This window comes from Crocodylus porosus, unplaced genomic scaffold (assembly GCF_001723895.1).
Source record: "Crocodylus porosus isolate Cpor-Errol unplaced genomic scaffold, CroPor_comp1, whole genome shotgun sequence".
NCBI lineage: Eukaryota > Metazoa > Chordata > Crocodylia > Crocodylidae > Crocodylus > Crocodylus porosus.
In genome coordinates this window covers 9358997-9379676 of record NW_017728942.1, presented here as the reverse complement: position 1 = coordinate 9379676, position 20680 = coordinate 9358997, and the positions used below count along the sequence as shown (strand labels likewise).

Genomic DNA, 20680 nt, shown 5'->3' with positions numbered 1-20680 from the left:
GCCGCCCGGGCCCCGCGCCCGCCGCCCGCACCCCCGGGCCCTACATGAAGTATGTCTGCCACCAGCGTCGACCCTCAGGTGAGCGCCGGGCCGCCACGGGGTCCCCCTCCCCCACCTCCTCCTTCTCCTCTTCATTGTCCTCCTCTTCTCCCAGCTTCTTCCTCCTCATCATCTTCATTTTCCTCCTGTTCCTCCTCCTTCCTCATCTTCATTTTCCTCCTCCCGTCTGTGTCCGCCTTTCCCTCTCCTTCCCTGTATTCCCACCCCAAGACCAGCTCCAGGTAAGGCCAAATCGCCCCTCCCCGGCAAGTGTGCTCCCCCCAGGACGGCCGCTGTGGGCGCTCTGCAGATCCAGGCCGGCCTCCTCCATGCAAGCCCCGAGCCTTGGAGGTTTAGGTGCACGCTGTGTTGCTTGATATTAGCCAAAAAGGCACCTGCTTATACACGGTCTGTGCATGGTATGAAGTCCAAAGCCTGATAAGGGGTGGGGAAGGATGGGGTCTGCTCGGGTCATTCTCCACCTCAAACTTCTGGGTTCTACAAAAGCATTTCACAAAACTGATTGGGTTTCCTCTCTTTTTCTTCCCCCCCTCCCCCTCTTCTCCTGGCATCGCAGAGACCGAAAGGACAGGAGAATAAAGGTAAGGGAGGCAGAAAGTTAAGGGTGGGGGGGATGCATCTTTCTGTTTAGATCTTATTTAAATGTTTGATGCCAGCAGGCAGACCGCAGTGGGCAAGCAGGTCAGTAATACTGTGGTTTCTCATTGGCAGAGTTGGGAGCCGAGCTTGTTTGCTTGCTTGTGTGCTTTCTAAAGGATGGGATTTCTCGCATGTGTGTGTTTTGAGCATTTTTGTTTTGATGTTTTGTCCACATAAGGCTGGATGGTCACTCCTGCTTGAATTTGCCTTTCTCTTAAAGATGCCTTAAATAAGGCTACTGATTACAAACACAGCGTGGAAGATTCTTAAAAGACAGTTTAAAAACACAAACGCACGCCCAGGCTTGCTTCTGCTATATCAGTATTGCTCTGTCACTGGACTGGATTTGGCAGGTGTCTGACAGCTGGTGTGTACAACTCTTTTCCTACAAGTCATTTTAATCAAACAGTACAAGTACCTGTAATAAGGCGGTATGACAGCGCGTATGAACTTCTTTATCAAAAATTTAACTTTGCTAGCAAGTTGTCTCATGAGTAACTAGCCTAGCTGTAAGTCAGTTATGTTACTGTAATAATAGACTTATTTATAATAGTTATGAATAATTACATACTCATTAGCATGGAAGCAGGTCCAACCATTAGTTTACATAGGCGTAGGTCTGCCATACAAATATCCTTCAGATTTCATTTGTCATTGTTTTTCAAACCACTGTAGTCTCAACAAGTTTCAGATTATTTCCCCTGCTCTATAAGTGCATTGACGTATGTTATACATACTGTTCTATTTTCCTTGACAGCTTTTCCTGAACTTATTTTACTTGTACCCATTTTAAATCACTATTTTTGTCATCTTTTAAAAGAATTGCATTTGCATTTTTCTCTGCCATTGTTTTCAGTTTAGCCTTTCTGTGAAACTGTTGGACTACTTTGCACCGACTTAATGCATGCAGCTTGCTTTATGCTTCACAATAACCGACAAAAATAAAGTGTGATGCAATTTAAATAACCATTTTACATTTTTTATGTAGCACCTTCCCAATGTGCCTTTTAGAGAGCTTTGCAAATGTTTAGCCTGAAATGTCCCTTTGTTTTAGCTAGGTATTTCCAGTTTACAGGTGAGGAAAGTGGAGCTTAAGATAGCATTTTGATGCATTTTGCAAGAAATACACCCAACAGCTATTATTTTATCACTGCTGACACAACTTTTTAAAGAACTGCTCAGTGTGAACAGCAGATGTTTGTTATTTGTACTGTCATAGGCATGGAGTAGGGACACCTGTTATTGCTATGTCCTCTAGTCATATTCACACATTCTTCTCAAGAAATGCCTTTCTGTGATTCTAACATTTCCTGGAGATACATGCATGTGCACCCTCGTTAAAATTGCAGGTTCTTCATTTTACTATAACTTCCAAGCTGTAGGAAAAATTTAGTATGAGATGTTCTGAAATTGTCATTCAAATTAGTTTTGGAAGCAGTAATGATTTTCAGAGTGCACTGGGAAACTTTCATTTTAGAGAAATCTCTGACCCCTTTCCTTGTCAAAGATTAATGACAATGTCACAAGAAGGATTTACTGTACTCTATTTTTTTACAGTTAATTTAGGATGAGGTTCTTCATTGAAATGTTATTAAACAATGTAATAATGTTGCAATTTTTTGTTTTAGTACAAAATGGTTCATTACATCAGAAGGATACAGTTCATGATAACGACTTTGAACCTTACCTTTCTGGACAGTCAAATCAGGTTAGTGTATTTTTTCTTAACTTACCTTTGTTTCTAAGGTATAGATTGGGCATAGTAAGGTATATGGCAAACACTACTATGGCTCTCCTATGCTCATAGCTCCCGAAGTCTGTGAGGCTTTAGAAGGGAAATAGAAAAAGAAACAGCTCCAGTGCATTAAGTATTACTGAGTACCGCTACTAGCACTTTAGCTTAGAGTGCTGGTATTTTTAGCTTTGTCACAAGTGAAAATGAAGGTAATGGTCCAGGTCTAGCTTGTTGTATACTTTCCACATCAAAGCGTTATTGTAAAATCTCACATAGTTGCTTCTCGGTAAGGCCTTGGTTTTGCAGTTCTTCAGTAGTCAGAGCACCTGTTACAGTCACTGAGAGATTCTGCTTTTAGATGGACCTGGTAACGATTGTGATTTGAAGTTTGCACAGTAGCTCTATTTGCTTACTACCTTTCAGCAAATATAATTTCTTCACATACATAATCTGATTTTTTTTAGAGTTCATATGTTTTTATTTATTCAATTAATGTGCCGCTGTTTCCAGCAAAGGCTTAGGATGGTTTACAATAAGAAAACAGAAAAAGCTTAGCATGGAAATATAGTTTAAAATACTAAATTAAACATGTGCACCTTCATTTTAAGAGTAAGACAATGTGATGTAAGACTTGAATATTACATACTGCTTCCTGCTAATATGTATTGATACAGTGCGTATGACTTGTAGGATACGTTCCAGAAGAATGTTATTTTATTTTAAACAGAAGCAGTGCTGCTTAAGATGGTTTTAAATGAGAGCAGAGAAAATGAGGTGCCTCAGAACTAGAGGTGTGAAAATTATTGGATTAGATCCTTCCCTATATTTCTCAAATGCAGAATAGCGTGCCTCTTGGTCCATAATTTTTCTGTTGCTCCTTTATGAGAAGGGCTGAACAGATGTTTAAGGAGAGCATAATACAGTGGTCTCTGCAACTTATGTACTGTACACTAGCTAAATATCTCTAACATCTTGGATTGGGTTCTCTTATTCTTGCTTAAAGAACCTTCTTTAAAACTGTGCATAGCAACAAACTAGTATTCTTATAAGTGAAAGTAGCTATTTAATCTTAATGTTTGGCTTGTTTTGAACCTTGCAGAATGAATTTTGTATTTTTGTATCTCAAAGTGTTGTTTTTCACAGGGCAATTAAACAGACTGATTTTCAGTGAGATCAGATAGGACTGATAAGGTCTGTAGCAGCAACCTGTTGCAGGGTTGTGCTGGCACTGCAGAATTCAGCATAAACTAGAGGTACCTGGACTAGCTCAGGTACTGGAAGCAGTTTGGTTGCAGCAGCAAGTTAATGAGTCCTTACTGTTCACTGAGCTGTTGTAGCTAAACTTGCAGTTGCAGATTATTCCATCATAGTATGTGGTCTAGACTAAGAGTAGAATTTGCTTAAAATATGCCTGAATAACTAAAACTTACTGTGAAATTAAAGTATATTAGAATATATGAACAATATTAAATAGTGAGTTAAAACTTGGTGACTTAGAAATGCAGTTTATCGTTGTTTTGATACAAATTTACAGATTTAGAAAATGAAGTATAACTTCAGTATCTTTTCCTAACTTTTTTACTATGTTGGAGAACCCACAAGCCCTCATTATTTGATCTGTCCATTTTTCCTTTTTTTAAAAGGTTGGTTGGGAGCAGCAGGTTTAGAGTAATAGTGGCTGTTGCAAATGGAAATTGAGGGTATGGTATCAGACTGTAGTGCTTGTATGGTTCCTAAGCACTAAGAACATTTCTTACAATATTTCAGAGGGCTAAGAATGGATATTGAATGCTGTACAACATCCAAGGTAAAAAAAAAAAAAAAAATTTTAGCAAAAATCCTAGTTCAGATATACAACTAATTGGAATGAAAAGATCTTGCATAAATAGTATACTGTATGACAATGAAGCAAAGCACTCAGGCAGATAAAAGGGATCCATTCGCAATTAACTCAAAGGGTTAGTAAACAGTGAACTAGAGAAGAGGCTCTGAAAGGTCAAGGATAAGTCTTTTGAGATAAATTACTGCTGTTGCACTAAAGAACTTCCATCAGGGTTTCTCCTAAACCCTGTGGCACAAAGCCAAACAAAATAGATTGAATGTTTTGCAAATGTATCTGGTGAAACTTTTTTATCCTGTTAGGGTGCTTGTGAAAACTTTCCATGCTGGGTAGCTAGACAGTGTCAGTTCAAGGAATCCTGGTAGGATGGCTCAGAGAACAGAAATATTTTTGGGCATGAAGCACCTGCTAATCTCAATCACTTGCACTCTAGGTTTCTTTTAGCTGGGCCTATGTAAAATCTAACTTAAAAGCACACAAAGGTATATGAGCTAAGAACACTAGTTAATTCTTCGTGGTAAGAAACCTTTTCCACTTCTGTATTTTTCTTTTGGGTGCTTATATTTTGAAGATAGCATTTGCTGATGCTGTTGTATTCCAATTGAGCTATTCTGCAGAGAATGTGGAAATTCCATAGATGTACCTTTCCTAAGGATTTCTCTCTTCTGTCCGATTGAGTCTGCCATTCTACACAATTTATGTGGGATTAATAGGCCTTCCTAGTGGTTTAAAGACCAGGCATTTAATATTCAGAATAAAATACACCAGGTTAACTGTGAAAGCTAGCTTTAAATAGGTAAGCATGATTTAAGTCTGCAGGGTCCAGGATGTGGAATCTGCTTTTCTGTGAAATCAATTTATCTTTCTCTTCCCCTCCCCAACTGTAAAACAACGTGCATGAAACTTCTAAAATATGCTTCTCTTAACATATGTGTATGTTAAATAAACTAATTTGTATTGTGGGGTGAGGGGAATATGGGCAGTGACATGCTTTGATTTTCAGTTGATAGTTGAAACAAATGAACTTGCTATGGCTCAAAAATTTCCAGAAAATATTTTGGCTACAAGTTTAAGAAAAACACACAAGCAAAGAAAAAAAATATGTCTGTAACCTGGACAAAGTAGGATTTTAAGGAATCTCTTGATGTTCAGGAGTGCCAAGGGGCCTCCCGACTTGACTGGAAATGCTAGAATTTTGCACCTTGTCACTACCCTTGTCCCCCCATGTAAAGGATCATAGAGAACATTTTTGTTTGCAATATCGGGGGTAGAGATGAAACGAGGAAACATTCTGTTGAGTTTTGACCAGTATCTTATTTTTTTCATGCTGTCCCTTTTGTCTTTCTCTGGCTTAACGTCTTGCCATCATTTTGCATGTCAGTGTTTGTTTTGTTGTTGTTTTTTTTTCCGCTTGTCATATTGTAGGAGTGGCTTGTTTCTAATCAGAGGTGCCTCTGCTTTTGTTGCTCTTGATATTATTATTATTTTTTTTAATGGCTGCAGTTGAAGCCCTGACTTCTGACTGAAGCCACTGACTTTCAGACCAAAGTGACTAGTTCATGCAGTAATTTACCATGCCTAGAATGTCTTTGGGAAAGGTAGGTTCACAACTAGTAAATACTGGACAAGATGCAAGATATTATTTAAACATATTAAATAGTGTTAATCTTAAGATTTATTTTTCATGTAAACTTTACCAGTAACCTCATCTTAAGCATGTCACATAATGTTTAGTGTGCATTTGTACTTGGATACTATTGCGTATAAAGAAGCCAATGGAGAAAATGGATGTTAGTTGAAAATTTGTAGAAGTGTAGAGGGAAAAGTCTTGATAATGTGACCTTAAAAAGTAGTTGAAAAGGGAAGGAGGAACCAGGAAGGGTTCATCTCTCTCAGTTTTAATGATGGAACCATTTGGCTGTCTTTCCATGGACCTCCATCCAGTCTTGAACCCAAGTTCTTTAAGGAGATCTATGATCTAGGTTCTCTGTACGTATATAGTGCTGCTATAGAAGGAGAAAATTAAGGTAAATTACAGAACCCAAGCTCTGAATTTTTAGATGCTTTTTCTTTTCAGAGTCTTATTTCATGTCTCTCAAGTTTTGTGTCTTATTAAAACATTCAGACTGTGTATGTAATATAATACAGCTACTCCCTGCTTAATATTATAGTTACGTTCTTGAAAAATGCAACTTTAAGCAAAACCATGTTAAGCAAATCCAGTTACGTCACAGTATTTACCTACTAGCAGGTGGCAACCAAACATTATAACCGAACATTGTGCAACTTCAAACGAGCATATTCTCTGATAGATCAGTGACATAATAATGAAATAACATTAACCGGGATGACTTTAAGTGAGGAGTACCTGTAGTCATCTGTACAATACTAACTCCACCTAAAGACTGGCTTCTGTCAGTGGAAGAAATGAGAGCAAGAAATTCAGTTTTATTTTACTTATATAGAGATTCTTTTATAATGGAGGAAAATTATTTTTGATGTGGTGTTGTATTTTCTACTGCATCTCTAAATCAAATGATGATTTCTAACTTCCTTTTTGACATAAAAAGCATTCTGAGAAGACAGATGCCTGTTCTTTATAGTGTGTGTGTGTGTACACAGAACAAGTTATGAATTCTCCAAAAACAAACTCTTTTACTAGTCTGTTATGGATAACTGGTTGCCTGTATTGAATATATTAATATAATACTTAGTAAAAACACAAACAAATTATTTATTTTTGTCATTACATCTCTTAGGGTTGTCAACCTGCCCGTTTCTTCATCTTTCATTTATTTGATGGTTTGGGGGTTGCATTAATTTTGTTTTTTGCATCTTGCTATGATATTTGTGTAGCTGTAACATTAATTTCAGTGCTAAGTCTGATGTAATTCTTTCTAGTCTTGTTCCTGGATCTTAGTAGCATTTTTTTTTGCCTTTGCATTTTTCAAAATTGTTTTAAATAATCTTTGCATAACACATGGGTAAACAAAATATCTTAACCTTTGAACAGCATAGAAGTTCAAAGTATATTAGAATCATACTTGTCAACTAAATATTTCTGAATTACAAAAATTGCACAGTCTCTTGATTTTAGCCTATCAAATTAAGCTATTTTTTTTTCTGCGGGGCAGTAAAAGGGATTTTGCAAGTCATGGCTGTACTAGCTTTCATCTGAGACTGGTGTTCAAAGCTCACTAGTAAGTGAAGAAAGAAAATGCCTCTCCACTTTAGGAATGTAAGAGATACACTGCCATCAACTTGGACTGTTCATGGAATAAGAAATTACAAAATTTTGAGGCTGAATTGAGGGAATTTGGAAAAGTGTTATTGCTTACATTTTGAGCCCAGAAATGTCTGTTTTGCTTACATGTCGTGCTGGTTTTGTAAACAACTTCTTATATCTGAAATTCCCTCCTGGTTTTTTTCTTCTTCTTTAACAGAATAATAGCTATCCGTCAATGACTGATCCCTATTTGTCCAGTTACTATCCACCATCTATTGGGTTTCCCTATTCTCTCAGTGAAGCACCATGGTCTACTGGAGGAGATCCTCCTATTCCATACCTCACCACCTATGGACAACTCAGTAACGGAGATCATCATTTTATGCACGATGCTGTATTTGGACAGCCTGGGGGCCTGGGAAACAACATCTACCAACACAGATTTAATTTTTTCCCAGAAAATCCTGCTTTCTCAGCTTGGGGAACAAGTGGATCCCAAGGACAGCAGACTCAAAGTTCGGCTTACGGGAGCAGTTATAGCTACCCACCCAGTTCACTGGGTGGCACTATTGTGGATGGACAGACAGGATTTCATAATGATACATTAAATAAAGCCCCTGGAATGAATAGCATTGAACAGGGAATGGTTGGACTTAAGATTGGTGGAGATGTTACAACTTCTGCTGTGAAAACAGTGGGTTCTGTTGTCAACAGTGCTGGAATGACAGGTGCTCTTTCTGGGAATGGTGGATCAAGTGTAAATTTGCCAGTGTCTAAACCAACTTCTTGGGCTGCCATTGCCAGCAAGCCCGCAAAACCGCAACCTAAAATGAAAACAAAAACTGGACCAGTAATTGGAGGAGCTTTGCCTCCACCACCTATAAAACATAATATGGACATAGGTACTTGGGACAATAAGGGTCCTGTGGCAAAAGTCCCTGCCCCTCAGCAGATCCCATCTCCTCAGTCTGTCCCGCAGCCACAGCAGCAAATTATTCAGCCTGTTCCAGCTCAGCCTCCACCATTGACCCAACCACAGTATCAAAGCCCTCAGCAGCCACCCCAGAATCGCTGGGTGGCTCCTCGCAACAGAAATGCAGCTTTTGGCCAAAGTGGAGGAACTAGTAATGATAGCAACTCAGCTGGTAATACCCAGCCTAACTCTGTCCCAAGTGGTGAATCCCATCCTGTTCTTGAAAAACTGAAGGCTGCTCATAGCTATAACCCTAAAGATTTTGAATGGAACCTTAAAAATGGGCGTGTGTTCATAATAAAGAGCTATTCTGAGGATGATATTCATCGTTCCATTAAATATTCCATTTGGTGTAGCACAGAACATGGCAACAAACGCTTGGACAGTGCTTTCCGTTCCATGAATAGTAAGGGTCCAGTGTACTTGCTGTTCAGTGTCAATGGCAGCGGACATTTCTGTGGAGTAGCAGAAATGAAATCACCTGTGGACTATGGCACCAGTGCAGGCGTCTGGTCTCAGGACAAATGGAAGGGGAAATTTGATGTCAAGTGGATCTTTGTGAAGGATGTGCCCAACAACCAGCTGAGACACATCAGGCTGGAGAACAATGACAACAAACCAGTTACAAACTCCCGTGACACACAGGAGGTGCCCTTAGAAAAAGCGAAACAAGTGCTTAAAATTATTGCTACGTACAAGCATACAACCTCCATCTTTGATGACTTTTCTCATTATGAAAAGCGCCAAGAGGAAGAAGAGGTAGTGCGGAAGGTAAGCTTGTTTTCCTTTCTTTCTTTCTTTTCATACGTGCATATATTTTAAATATTGCTCTGGTGGAACATAAGTAGGGCTTGCATCTTTAGGGTGTGTGTAAATGGTCTTGGATACGTTTGACATTACAAAGAAGGGGGATGGAGGAAACTTTCAGCCTCAACTTTTTCTGGTTGTCATTCTGGTTGTCAAACAAAAAAAAGTTAGCTTACTTTTAATGCTTACGTCCTATTCCGTTGGAATTTGAAAACTGATTTTAGGAGGTTAGTGGGATACAGAGATTGCTAGTTTCAAAGTTAGACCAAGTCAGTGTCACTTAGAGTATTTTTGCTCCTGTATATGAGGTATCACTCTAGTTGCTGGTTGAATAATAATGCAGGTCACAATTGATTCCCTTTGACATCCCCAGCAGTAAGTCCAAACTATTGTCCTTTCAGCTGGTATTTTGAGAACAGAGTTGAGGAAACCTGTGTAGTGAAGCTTGTATTGCTGCTGCTTGAGTTGCACCTGTTTAGATAAATGAAGAACTTGATCTTTAGGACTCGTGCCTTCTACCAGGTCTGAAAAACCACAGGACTTTGAATTGGGCCAGGATGGGATAGTGGTAAGCAGGGAGATATATATAGGGGGCATGTGTATTTAATGTTTTTATATGAATGTGTCATAAAATATTAGTCACCTTCATAGTCCTTACATCAGCCAGGACCAAGAATGGGGTCCAAATGCTGTAACATCAGTCATTCCTATTCTGTAAAGCCATAGCATGTCTAATATGGGTTTTAAGAGATGAGGTATGTGGGCTGAATCCAGCCCACAAAATCCTATCATCTAATCCCTAGTGCTGTCTGTGGGTCTTGGACCAGCCCTGACCCTGTACACTGCATGTGGCTCAGAGGGCAAGACCTGGGATGTAAGTTGCACACAGCTCATGGGGCTGGTTCAGGGCACACAGCGTATGATGCTCTCACTGAACCACTGCTACATGCTGAATTTGGGGCCAATTTGGACAGGTCCCACAGACCAGCCCAGGGTGCTGGAGATAGCGTGCAGGGCTGATCTAGCATAGGTACCATGTACATCACGTGTCCTGGACTGGCCTTGTGTGCTGCCTGCAGTGTGTAGGACCGGCAGTCATGCTGCATGCAGCACCCGCATTGCACTGGCCCTGCATGCTGGTTCCAGGATGTGGTACTGGACTGTGGACCTGATTCCCATCCTGCATCCCTCACCTGATCCATGGGTCCTGATGAGTTTGACACCCCTGAAACATAGGATTGTTAGGCTGAACTCTGACTGGAACTATGTACTACTTCCTGTACTTCGGTGGTTAAAGGGAACTGTTTGTTTGCCAACTTTGTATTACTTAAATTTACTTCAGAATCTGTTTTGAAACATAATGCAAGTTCTGGAGGTAAAATGGAAGTTGCTTTACTAAAGGCTTTTATCTTATTGCCACTTAAACAAACAACCCTCTCTCCCACCGTAAAGTACGTTAACTATCTGGGTATAGCTTCCCCCAGAAACACAGAAACATCCAGGGTTAAGAGAGCTATTCAGACTTCAGCTCTGCTCTTTCTGTCTAGCCACCTACAGTTTTAGGCCTGTTATTACCTAGTCATGGTGGGAAGAAGTCTCAGTTCCCTGAATTCACAGCTTTTAACATGCTGTTCGTGGTGTCCATGAAACAAAAAATGTCCTATTAGCAAACCTTTTTTTACTGAGAATTACTTGTTTCTTTAACATGATTACTACCTTCAGAAGGGGCAGTTCGATCCAGTGGGGTGGAGCTATGGACTAGAAATTGGGAAGCTTAGCTTGTGTTTCTTTGCCAAATACTTGGTGCATAAACTTAAGGAAGTCACTTATCCTTTCTGTGAATCCATACAAGGTTAAAAAAAAAACCCAAAAAACAACAAACAAAATTTGAAATGCCTCTTGCGTCAAGCATTGGAAATGGTTGGAGGCTGCCTGTTCCCAGGATTAAACATGTTTCTTCTTGAATGCTTAACCCTTGTTGGTCCTATGCTCCCAGGCCATACGCTGAGATCTGAATTCAGTTCTCATTTGTAGTAGCTGATTATACTGGCACCAGACCCAATATTGAGCTGATCTCACCTCTGTATTACTTTCATGTGGACTTCTGTTTTCCGCATCAGTTTAAATATGTAATAAATCGTGCCTGAACAGACCATTGCTTTCTAACAAAATTAATTTCTCAACAATTATTGCATCTTATTTTCCACTTCACTTAATACTGAGGAAACTTTAGAACTCAGTTTAATGAATGATGCATTAAGGAAAAAAAACCCATGAGGTCTAATTAAATATTTTTTAGGCAATTCTTAACAGCTTACAAAACAAGGCTATGTGTAGGCCATTGGAGTAGACTGAGAAAGATAACAGATGCTACAGCAATAAAATATACCAGTAATGAATGATGCAGTGAAAGATAAATGATACTCTGACTGTGTTGCAGTCTATGTAAAATTATATTCTGAGAAGAATAAAACATCTATTTTGACCTTTTGCATGTGAACAAATTGCATCAGTAGCTTGCTGTAAAACTTTCCAGTCAAAGTTTTCTTATTAGAGAGCACTTCCTGTTTAAATTCACGTAGCTGATATCTAGATTTTTTACCATTCTTTGGACCTTGGAGCAGATACGAAATAAAGGAATCTTAGTGCCAATTAATAGTTTTTATTATGGTCTAAAGGATTTGCTTTGTCTGTTTAATGTATATGTACCTATACAGTTTTGCCATGTTTTCAAAATGTTGTATCCTTTTGGTCATCTTACGTGGTTTGAGTCAAATCATTATTCAGATAGGTCTGCAGTTCCTTTTTAAAACATAATAAGTACATGAAGATGGGAATTTTAAAAGTCCTTAAATTGGAAAAAATACTGAAATAGTTCATTTATTGCTGATGAAGTCATTTTTTATTATAAGAAACAAAGAAGTTAAATTTATTTTTAGATAATTTTGCTGATGGGCAGTGTGGCTGTAACTGATTGATTATTAAGGTCATGCACAGACTATATTCTTTAGGAATAAAAAAGCCATTTGCTGCTTATATTCCATCTGAAGTTAATCTAATTACTTTTCATGTTAACTTCAAAATGTCAACGATTGACCTCAAGTGGGACCTGTACAGCTATAGTGTAATCTGCTAGGAAAAAATTTAGTCATAAGTGCAGAAGATTCCCCTAGTGCTGTCTGCATTGCTTAAGATAAGCAATTGGTCTCTGTGGAATGGAGGAAAGATGCAGTGTTTTATGCATTAATACATGTTAGGAGGACAAGCTAAGTGCTGGTCCAGTGGCCCAAAATCCTGCTAAGAAGAAATGGAGAGTTGATTTATTCCAGAATATATAAGTATCTGGAACAGTTGGCCAGATTCCTGTTCAGAGCCAATATACCATTGGTAATTGTGCCCAGAAAATGTGGTGGTAGTGTCCTGTATGATGATAAATTGTAATTCCAAAATATGGGATCAAGTTTCTTTAAATAAAATATATGGTAAACTTTACTGAGACATGATTAGCTCCTTAGTCATACCTAAGAAATAAGGTGGTATATGATTTACAGAACTTTTCTTCGTTGTCAGAATAGATCATGATAGGAAAAGAATCTTGTTACCTGTTGCAATGTTTATGTATTTGTTTTTTCTTGGAACAAATTTGGGGCACAGATTTTATAACATAAAATCTTTATAGATCAGACCATTAATGATTCTAGTTAGCCTGAGTCTCTAGTAACACAGCATGCTGCTGTTGTGAGGTTCAGAGATCAGTGGCTCAAATGCTCTAGGACAGTGGTTCTCAACTTTTTTGTACCAGCACCCATTTCGAAACATCGACTGCCAGTCCTGACCCAGTGCCCTCACTCCTGACCCCCTACCCCCAGCCCTAGCCTCCCGGTGTTGTGAGGCAGGGGGCAGATGTGTGGGGCATGGGGGGGTCCCCAGGCAGCCCCTTGCAGGCTGGAGCTCTGTCAGCCTGCAAGAGAAAAGCTAGTTTCCCACATTTTTTTTTCCTTTTAAAGGAGAATCCATTTTTCAAGTTTGTTTGCAACCCTTTCATATATATATATTCTTGTGACCCACGGGTTGAGAAACGCTAATCTAGGATAGAGAGTGTGACTGTATTCCATCCAGGAAGGTTATAGTTCCAGTGTCTCCAGACTGCCAGTTGTCTGCTTGAGCCTCGTTGAGACTAAGATTTGAAAAACATTAGCTAGCCTCTACAGCAACTGAATGCAGGCTAGTCAGCATGTTCGAGACCTTCTGAAAGCACATCAGCTTGTCTGTATTAGGCTGTTTGTCTGCTGAGCTACCGCTTGATTTAGGAGCAGGTTGCATGCCATCTTCCTTTTTTGATGGGCTCACCGTTTTAGGGCTTTTTTAGACTGGAGCAGTTTGCCCTTCTCACAAAAATGCAGCTTTGTGCAGTTGCATTTTATAAGACAGGTGCTTCTGATGGTGTGTGTTTCTTGATTAAAGATGCTGTGTAAAGGTTTCTGTAGTGGTGTTTTCCCAGCTATAGCAGAGAGGAGCGCACCTAGAGATTTAATAGACTCTTATCCTGCTGACCTTGGAAAATAATGTTTAGCAAGAAGGTTTATGGTGCTTTCTCTGAGTGGTAAGGGCAGAACCACATCTGGTTCTTCTATGGGGACAAAGGCTTCATCCTGCAGCATAAGTCTTCCTTCTTTTCTGCAAAATTTCACCAGCTCTGAGCTAGAGATTGGTCAGTGTCTGTCCAAGTTGTCTAGCAGTGGAGAACTCATCTCCTCTATCCCTCCCAGCTTCCATTATTAACTCAGTGCCACATTTTGCCATTTGCCTTGGGCAAAGAGCAGTTGGTGTGAGAGAAGGTGAATTGGAATTTCTTAGGGCAATGTGGCTTACTGGCTAGAGGGATAATTTGAGCTCTGATGTATCGGTGCTACCTCAGGCTGCCTGGGGTCCAGGTCTCCTTCCTAGAAGAGACTCCAGGTTACTGTGTGGAGTAATAGAATAAATCCAAGTTCTGCAACACGTGTCCTGTTTCTGTGCACGCACTTTTTGGCTACTGGCAGAACCTCTTACAACCATTTGCCTCCTATCTGTGTCCTTCAAATACAGGACTGAAAGCTTGTGGAAAAGTCTCTTCTCTGGTCCTACAATACTTGAGAATAAGAGTTTAGAAAGCCTAGCCTTTCCAAACCACCAGTGTATGCCATTGCTCTGTGAAATGTGTGGAAGCCGCTGGGTGAATAGAAACAAAATAAATGCAATACAGCAAAAACATTAGAAAGGAGGTGGGTAAAGAACAGAGTAGAAACACAGTAGTAACTGCTAGGACAGTGCAATGGAGAAGGGCACCTGCCATCATAAGATGGAGACCTTAATATACAGGCTGAGATGCAGTGCCTAGACTTGTTGGCTAGGGTTGGAAAATTGAGAGGATGTATTATTCCAGGGTTGGCTAACAGCCATAACTTGTTTAAATCAAGTATAAAAACACTGGTTATAGCAGCTGTCCTTAAGAAACAAATGTTGCTTTATTGACAGTTGATAAATAACCTAGTTAATTTAGAATCATAGAAAATGAGGCTTAGCAGGGATCTCAGGAAGTTGTTTAAGTCCAACCGCCTGCTCAAAGCAGGGCCAGGACCAGCCCCAACTACATCGTCCCAGCCAAGGGTTTGTCTAGCTGGGTCTTTAAAAACCTTAAAAGCTTGCACCACCTCTCTGGATAACCTGTTCCCATGCTTTACTTACTTTCCTGGTGAGGAAGTTTCTTCTAATATCTAACCTAAACTCCCCTTGTTGTAACTTAAGCCTATTGCTCCTTGTTGTCATCTGCCGCCACTGAGAACAGTCCAGCTCCATCCTCTGCAACCCCCCTGCAGGGAGCTGAAGGCTGCTATTCAATCCCCCCTCACTCTTCTCTTCTGCACACTAAATAAGCCCAGTTTCCTCAGCCTCTTCTCACAAGTCATATGCCTTAGCCCCCAAACCATTTTTGTTGCCCTCCACTGAACTCTCTCCAACTTGTCTGCCTCCTTTCTGTAGGGGGGGGGGTGCAAAACTGTACACAGGACTCCAGATGTGGCCTCACCAGTGCCAAAGAAAGGCATAAATCACTTCCCTCAATCTGCTGGCAACACTTCTACCAACGCAGCCTAGGATGCCAGTAGCCTTCTTGGCAACAAGGGCACACTGCTGGCTCCTATTCAGCTTATTGTCCACTGTAACCCCCAGGTCCTTTTCTGCAGAGCTATCCTAGCCCTACCCTCCATCATATCTGTGACTCCCCCCAGGTTGGTGAATTTGTGAAGGAAAGGTTGTTGTAGGTGTTAAAATGACTTGTTGATCCTACAAACCACCTGTGTTTTAACTTGCCTCTTGGTTCTGTCTGTTCGTTATATAAATATACAGTAAAAATGAACCATTATAAATGGTCAGCTTGTTTTAAAATAGGTTGTTGCCTAAAGAAACCTGCTTTTAAATGAGTTATAAATGCAGTTAGCTTGCCATGTCAGTTGTTAAAAACTGTTCCGATTTTAACTAAGACTGAAGGCTCTGTGTAGACAAGGTTTTTTTGTGTTGGGGTGCACCAATAAACATTTTTTTTGGCCTGTGTCAATGACCAGTTGTTAACTAGCCATATTAGCCGATACTGATCTGATTGCCGATATGCCCCCCAGCAGCTTGGAGAGCAGCTTGTAGCCAGTACGTCTGTGCGGGAGAAGGGGGGGTTGTAGATCGAGACCCCCACGGTGAGGGCGGGAGTGGTGCTGGGGCTGCCCAACCGGGGCAGTGCACAGGACAGAGATGTCAGCAACTTGTATGCAGGAGTGTCGGGGTGGCTCCCAGCGCTGTGCGCACCCCGTGGGAGTCATGGGGCATGTGCCCACCAGATCAGTGCATGGGGTGAGGGCGGGCTGCCTGCTGGGGGCCTGGGCTGGGGCCCCTCCACCTGAAAATTTGCCGTATCCCCCCCCTCCCAGCCCCACTGCCTGGAAGAGGCCAGTGCAGCCCCCAGCCCTGACCCTGCAGTGGCAGCCCACCCTTGCCCTGTGTGCAGATCCAGGGGGCATGTGGTCCCAAGCTTCCCCCAGGGGTGCACGCAGCAGCGGGAAGCACTGCCCATGGTTCTGTCCCGCACCCAGCCTCACCACGGCTAGGCAGCCCCTATACCAGCCCCACTCCCCCCTCACTGTAGGGGTCTCTGTCTGTCCCCTCCCCCACACCCCTTTCCTCCCCACAGACTTACCAGCTAGACACTGGTCTCCATGCTGCTGGGCTACATTCCTGGTCCCGTGTGTGCTGTGGCTGCATGCATGCACACGGCATTTATCAGTGACATTATCAGCCACATCAGCCCAAAAAAAGCTGATTGCCAATAATGTCATTCTTCTTGTTCTCGGTGCCAGTATGATATGGACCAGTGTATTGGTGTACCTCTGTTTGTGTATGTTGGTAAGAAATAGTTAGCACTGCATGAATACAGGTAGATAGAAGGGCATGAAGTCAGTAATATGTGTAACTTTTGTTTGGAATATTTGCAGGCTTATTGCACATATTTAAAGAGGTTTAACATGCAGAAAAGTAGAAATCAGATTCTGGATGCCAGGTGGGAGCTCAGCCACTCGTCATGCAATAAATGCTGTTAAACCCAGTAGGCATTTTAGTACAAAGCCACTGGTTCGACATTTATCTGCTTCTCCTCAGGGCCCACAGCAGTTTTCATAGTCATTCAAATATAACGCAGAGGCATGTAATCTGCCTTAAGGAAAGTTAGTGGTGTGAAAAGGAAACAGTTACAAAGTAAGATATAGCAGTTCTGACTTAGCAAGAAAGGAAAAGCAGATATCAAACTATTAGCATTTAGTTGTTAAAGACAGTCGTGTTGACGCAGTAACAGGGTAACTGAGAACTTCACATTGTGAATATCTGAATTTACACCCCCCGAAAAAAAAACATTTGCTAGGATGCCCTCCATTTTTTTTTTTCTGTTAAGGCAGGTACCACAAAGCCCCTCCTCGTTTTCCTTGCTGCTGCCTAATAGTAATCCCTGGCCTACTCTTTCCACTGAAGAAAACGGGAGAATGCAGTTGCTTCTTTATCTGTGAAAGGGTCTCAGCTTCAAAGACCATCTTCTGCCTTTGGGTAGGTGAGGACTGCCCATACTAGATCTGAGGGCTGTCTCGGTGTTTCCCTTGACTTGGTGGATAACCAGAGCTTGGAGTGGAACTTCAAAGAGCCACTGTCTTTCCCGTCTTCTGCTATACAGTGCCAGCGCTAGAAGTCCTTCTTGACCATATTTCAAGCCAGACCCGTTTCACAAGGGCAGAAAAGCGCTGCTTGTGTGTGTGTTTCTTTCCATCCTTTTTTCCTGACTTTGAAGTCTCGAGATTCCTTTCCAAGCAGAGTAGTCGGAGGTAGAAACGGTTTGCAGTAAAGCTTTCAAGGAGCCAAAGTTCTCTTTTGCTTTCAGCGAAACTCAGGCTGCTAAATCACCTATGCATTGGAGGAAAATTTTTAGCTGTTGATTGTAGAGTCTTTTAATCTACTGACGTTTATCCACCCCTTACCAACCCAGCTGCTGTTAGCAATAGCTAAGATGATCCAGAAATCTCAAAATATTGCAAATCTTTAGCCTGCACTTGAAGTCCTTCATTGTGACCCTCATCTGGAGTCCCTTTTGATCCTCAGTGACTAATATAGAAGCTATGCCTCACTGCCCGTGCTTTGCTCGCATTCGGCCCCTCCTCTAGAAATGTTGACGTTGTTTTGATTTGTGTGTCATGTGACATAATTGGTGTTGTAATTTTATGAGCAGAATATAGATGTCATTTGGAGACAAAGGGATTGAATTTTTTCCCGAACTCTTAGCTGCTGTATCACTGAACTTCTTCATATGATTAAACTATCTTGTTTTTGTGCTTTTCTCTTCGCAGGAACGTCAGAATCGAAACAAACAATAAGAATAAACCCAGTTTGCTATATATACTAGAACTGATATTAAATTCGACTCTGAAAAAACAAAAAGTATTCTGGTGCTGTATCCTGGCATCAGGACAAACTAAAGCTTTCAGCTCCAATATATATTCTCGTGCAGGGGAAATTAAGTTGTTGCATCTTTAAGTACATTGTAGTTTATTTTTGCCCATGTGGATCTGCGTTCATTTGTATCTTTTCTATGTACAATGCTGTAGAAGCCATTAATAAAGGTGCATCTGGTTTTGTTTTTTTAAGTTGGTAACCAATTATACTGACCTAATATGGAACTATAAATGAGCGTCCTAAAATGTTAGTGTTTCCCAAAGACTTTTTGACACAAATTATGTTCCAAGTCAGATATTCATAATTTTTACATGTGACACATCCTTTCTCTTCACCCCATGCCCTGTTTCTTCATGGCAAGTATAATAAACCATGCATTGTTTTCTTTTTCTTTCTTTTTCTTCTTTTTTTTGGTCACTTTAACAATTTTGTTTGAGATACTGCACTTCAGAATATTAAAATCAAAAAGTTCAGATCACTTTGTGCAATTACTATACCTTTTTATTTTAAGTGTACAATTATACTTTTCAAATGAAAACATGTCATTTTGGTTTTTTTCTGTCTAGTAGGAAATCAAATTGTTGGTGAAATTTCTATCTCTCTGAAAATATTTCCCTTCCACGTTCTGTTAACCAGTGCTTCAGTGTGCATTTGTTAAACCATATCCTGCAGAGAGTGAGATGCCTTCTCTCAGCCATAATTCTGCTTTATTGTTTCTGTAGCTTAATTATTAAATAATAACGTGATGCTATCAACATTGCAGGGTTTTTGGACAATGTGTTTAAACCTGTTTGGGCTTTCAGGTGTTATTAGTTAATTGCAAATCATTTTTAATCTTTCCCTTTCCTCTTCCCCAAAATCCTAATGCCATTTAAAGTTTTGTTTTGTTTTATTTTGTTTTGTTTTTTATACCAATAATGCTGAGCTTTAACGTAGGAACTAATAGTACGGACAATATGATGGATGATGCCTCAGATGTTTAAAATTGACAGTGTGTATGTCTAATTTTTTTCTGTTGGATGAGTAAAAAAACTGTTTTAAGAAACTGAATTTGCTGTCATGTTTTTGTGGAATGAGGGAACCGTCGAAGAACTCGCCACCAACTGGAGTTTCTATTAAGCATGAAAATGGTGCTCATGCCTGTTGCTCTAGCACACTGAATCTGCACGTGTTTATTGTAGAGGATCTTTTACTATATTAGAAAGCAGATATCTTCTTCTGAAAACTATTTACTCCGAAAGGACCTCCAATTTAAATAAAGTTTAAGCTGTATCATTTAGACTTGTATTTAGAACGTATAACTCTGTCTCTGGACTGTTACTGCCTGTACGGAGTAATGGACAGCATCAGATTAACTTTTTCCTCTAGGAGAATACAAGCCTTAATAAACAATACGTATTTAGCAAGTTTGATGTCATTTTCATTTTTTCCCCCTATATTCAAATGCCTGCCTGTATTATAACAGTATTCTACAAACTTATGAGCCAGAGGACCAATTAGAGTAGTTAATATATGGATCAAATGGGAACATCTAACACTCTGGCAGGGATCTTTTCTGGGAATCTCATTAAAACTTCTAAGTTACTCTGAATATCTCTTTTGAATACGTAGTGTGCATTTGCATTTCTGGCAAATTTTTCATTCTGCTTGTTTGCTAGAGAAACTCAAGGAATTGAAAACTGGCTTACAGGATTCAGGTTATGGAAGGTAGTCAGCAGGTTCCTTAGCCTGCTGGCTTCTGCAGCTGGGTTTTGCTTCCTGAGGTGCTTCTCAGCCAGTCCTCAAGTAAAACACGAACAAAACCTGCCCCAGCCAACTGGCCATAGAGTGGGGTGAAGACCAAAAGCAGGACTTCTACCCAAAGGCCTTTCTCATTTTGAGTCCAGTATGGTACTTTTCATGTTCAAGTTCAGTCTCAAGGCAGTTCCTGATGAGAGTGCCAACCTGGTGTCTACCACCCCACACCTGGAGTCCCACAGGCAGTGCCTAGTGAAGCTGTTCCAAGGCTATTGCCTCTACTATCTCTGTGTCTGAGCAGGACTGTGGTTTCAACCATTGCATACACAAGTCCTTAAGGTGCTGGGCACTGGCTCAGGGCTGGGAGTTCAAATTAAATGGCTCTTCCCAGAACCAGTGCCAGTATGGCTCTTCCACAAGATCAGTGCAATCTAAAACAGCAGCCTTGAGGGTGCCATAATACCATGTGGCCTTGGTCCCCAGGACTCGGTATGTAGCGTGATCTTCCCTTGTCAGGTAAGAGTCTAGCTTAATGGTTCACCGCTTCCAGTGCCACTGGTATGTTCCAGCCACCTGCTCAAAGTTTTCTAGAAAGGCTTTAAGATCGTTTATCTGGCTCCGTCTGTGAGGTCGCCGCCCCCCCCC

The 20680-nt window shown here is 40.7% G+C and overlaps 1 protein-coding gene across 2 annotated transcripts; it reads left to right on the top strand.

Moving 5' to 3' along the window:
* Positions 1-6: 6 nt before the first annotated feature.
* YTHDF1 (YTH N6-methyladenosine RNA binding protein 1) lies at positions 7-19704 on the top strand. Of its 2 annotated transcripts, XM_019548245.1 has the most exons (5): positions 7-78; positions 617-641; positions 2328-2407; positions 7718-9244; positions 18193-19704. In XM_019548245.1, exons 1-5 carry the CDS (start codon positions 52-54, stop codon positions 18217-18219), a joined length of 1686 nt encoding a protein of 561 aa, XP_019403790.1. In that variant the 5' UTR covers positions 7-51; the 3' UTR covers positions 18220-19704. The 2 variants fall into 2 exon arrangements, with proteins under 2 accessions (XP_019403790.1, XP_019403791.1); XM_019548246.1 differs by lacking the exons at positions 7-78; positions 617-641 and adding an exon at positions 5778-5872 and having other exon boundaries at positions 2326-2407.
* The last annotated feature ends 976 nt before the right edge of the window (positions 19705-20680 follow it).

Bases quoted from the DNA above. Each gene is read 5' to 3' on its own strand.
- YTHDF1 (XM_019548245.1), top strand. From the start codon at position 52: ATGTCTGCCACCAGCGTCGACCCTCAG. The intron at 642-2,327 runs GTAAGGGAGGCA...TTTTTGTTTTAG, and splicing joins GAAAGGACAGGAGAATAAAG to TACAAAATGGTTCATTACAT. The intron at 2,408-7,717 runs GTTAGTGTATTT...CTTCTTTAACAG, and splicing joins TTTCTGGACAGTCAAATCAG to AATAATAGCTATCCGTCAAT.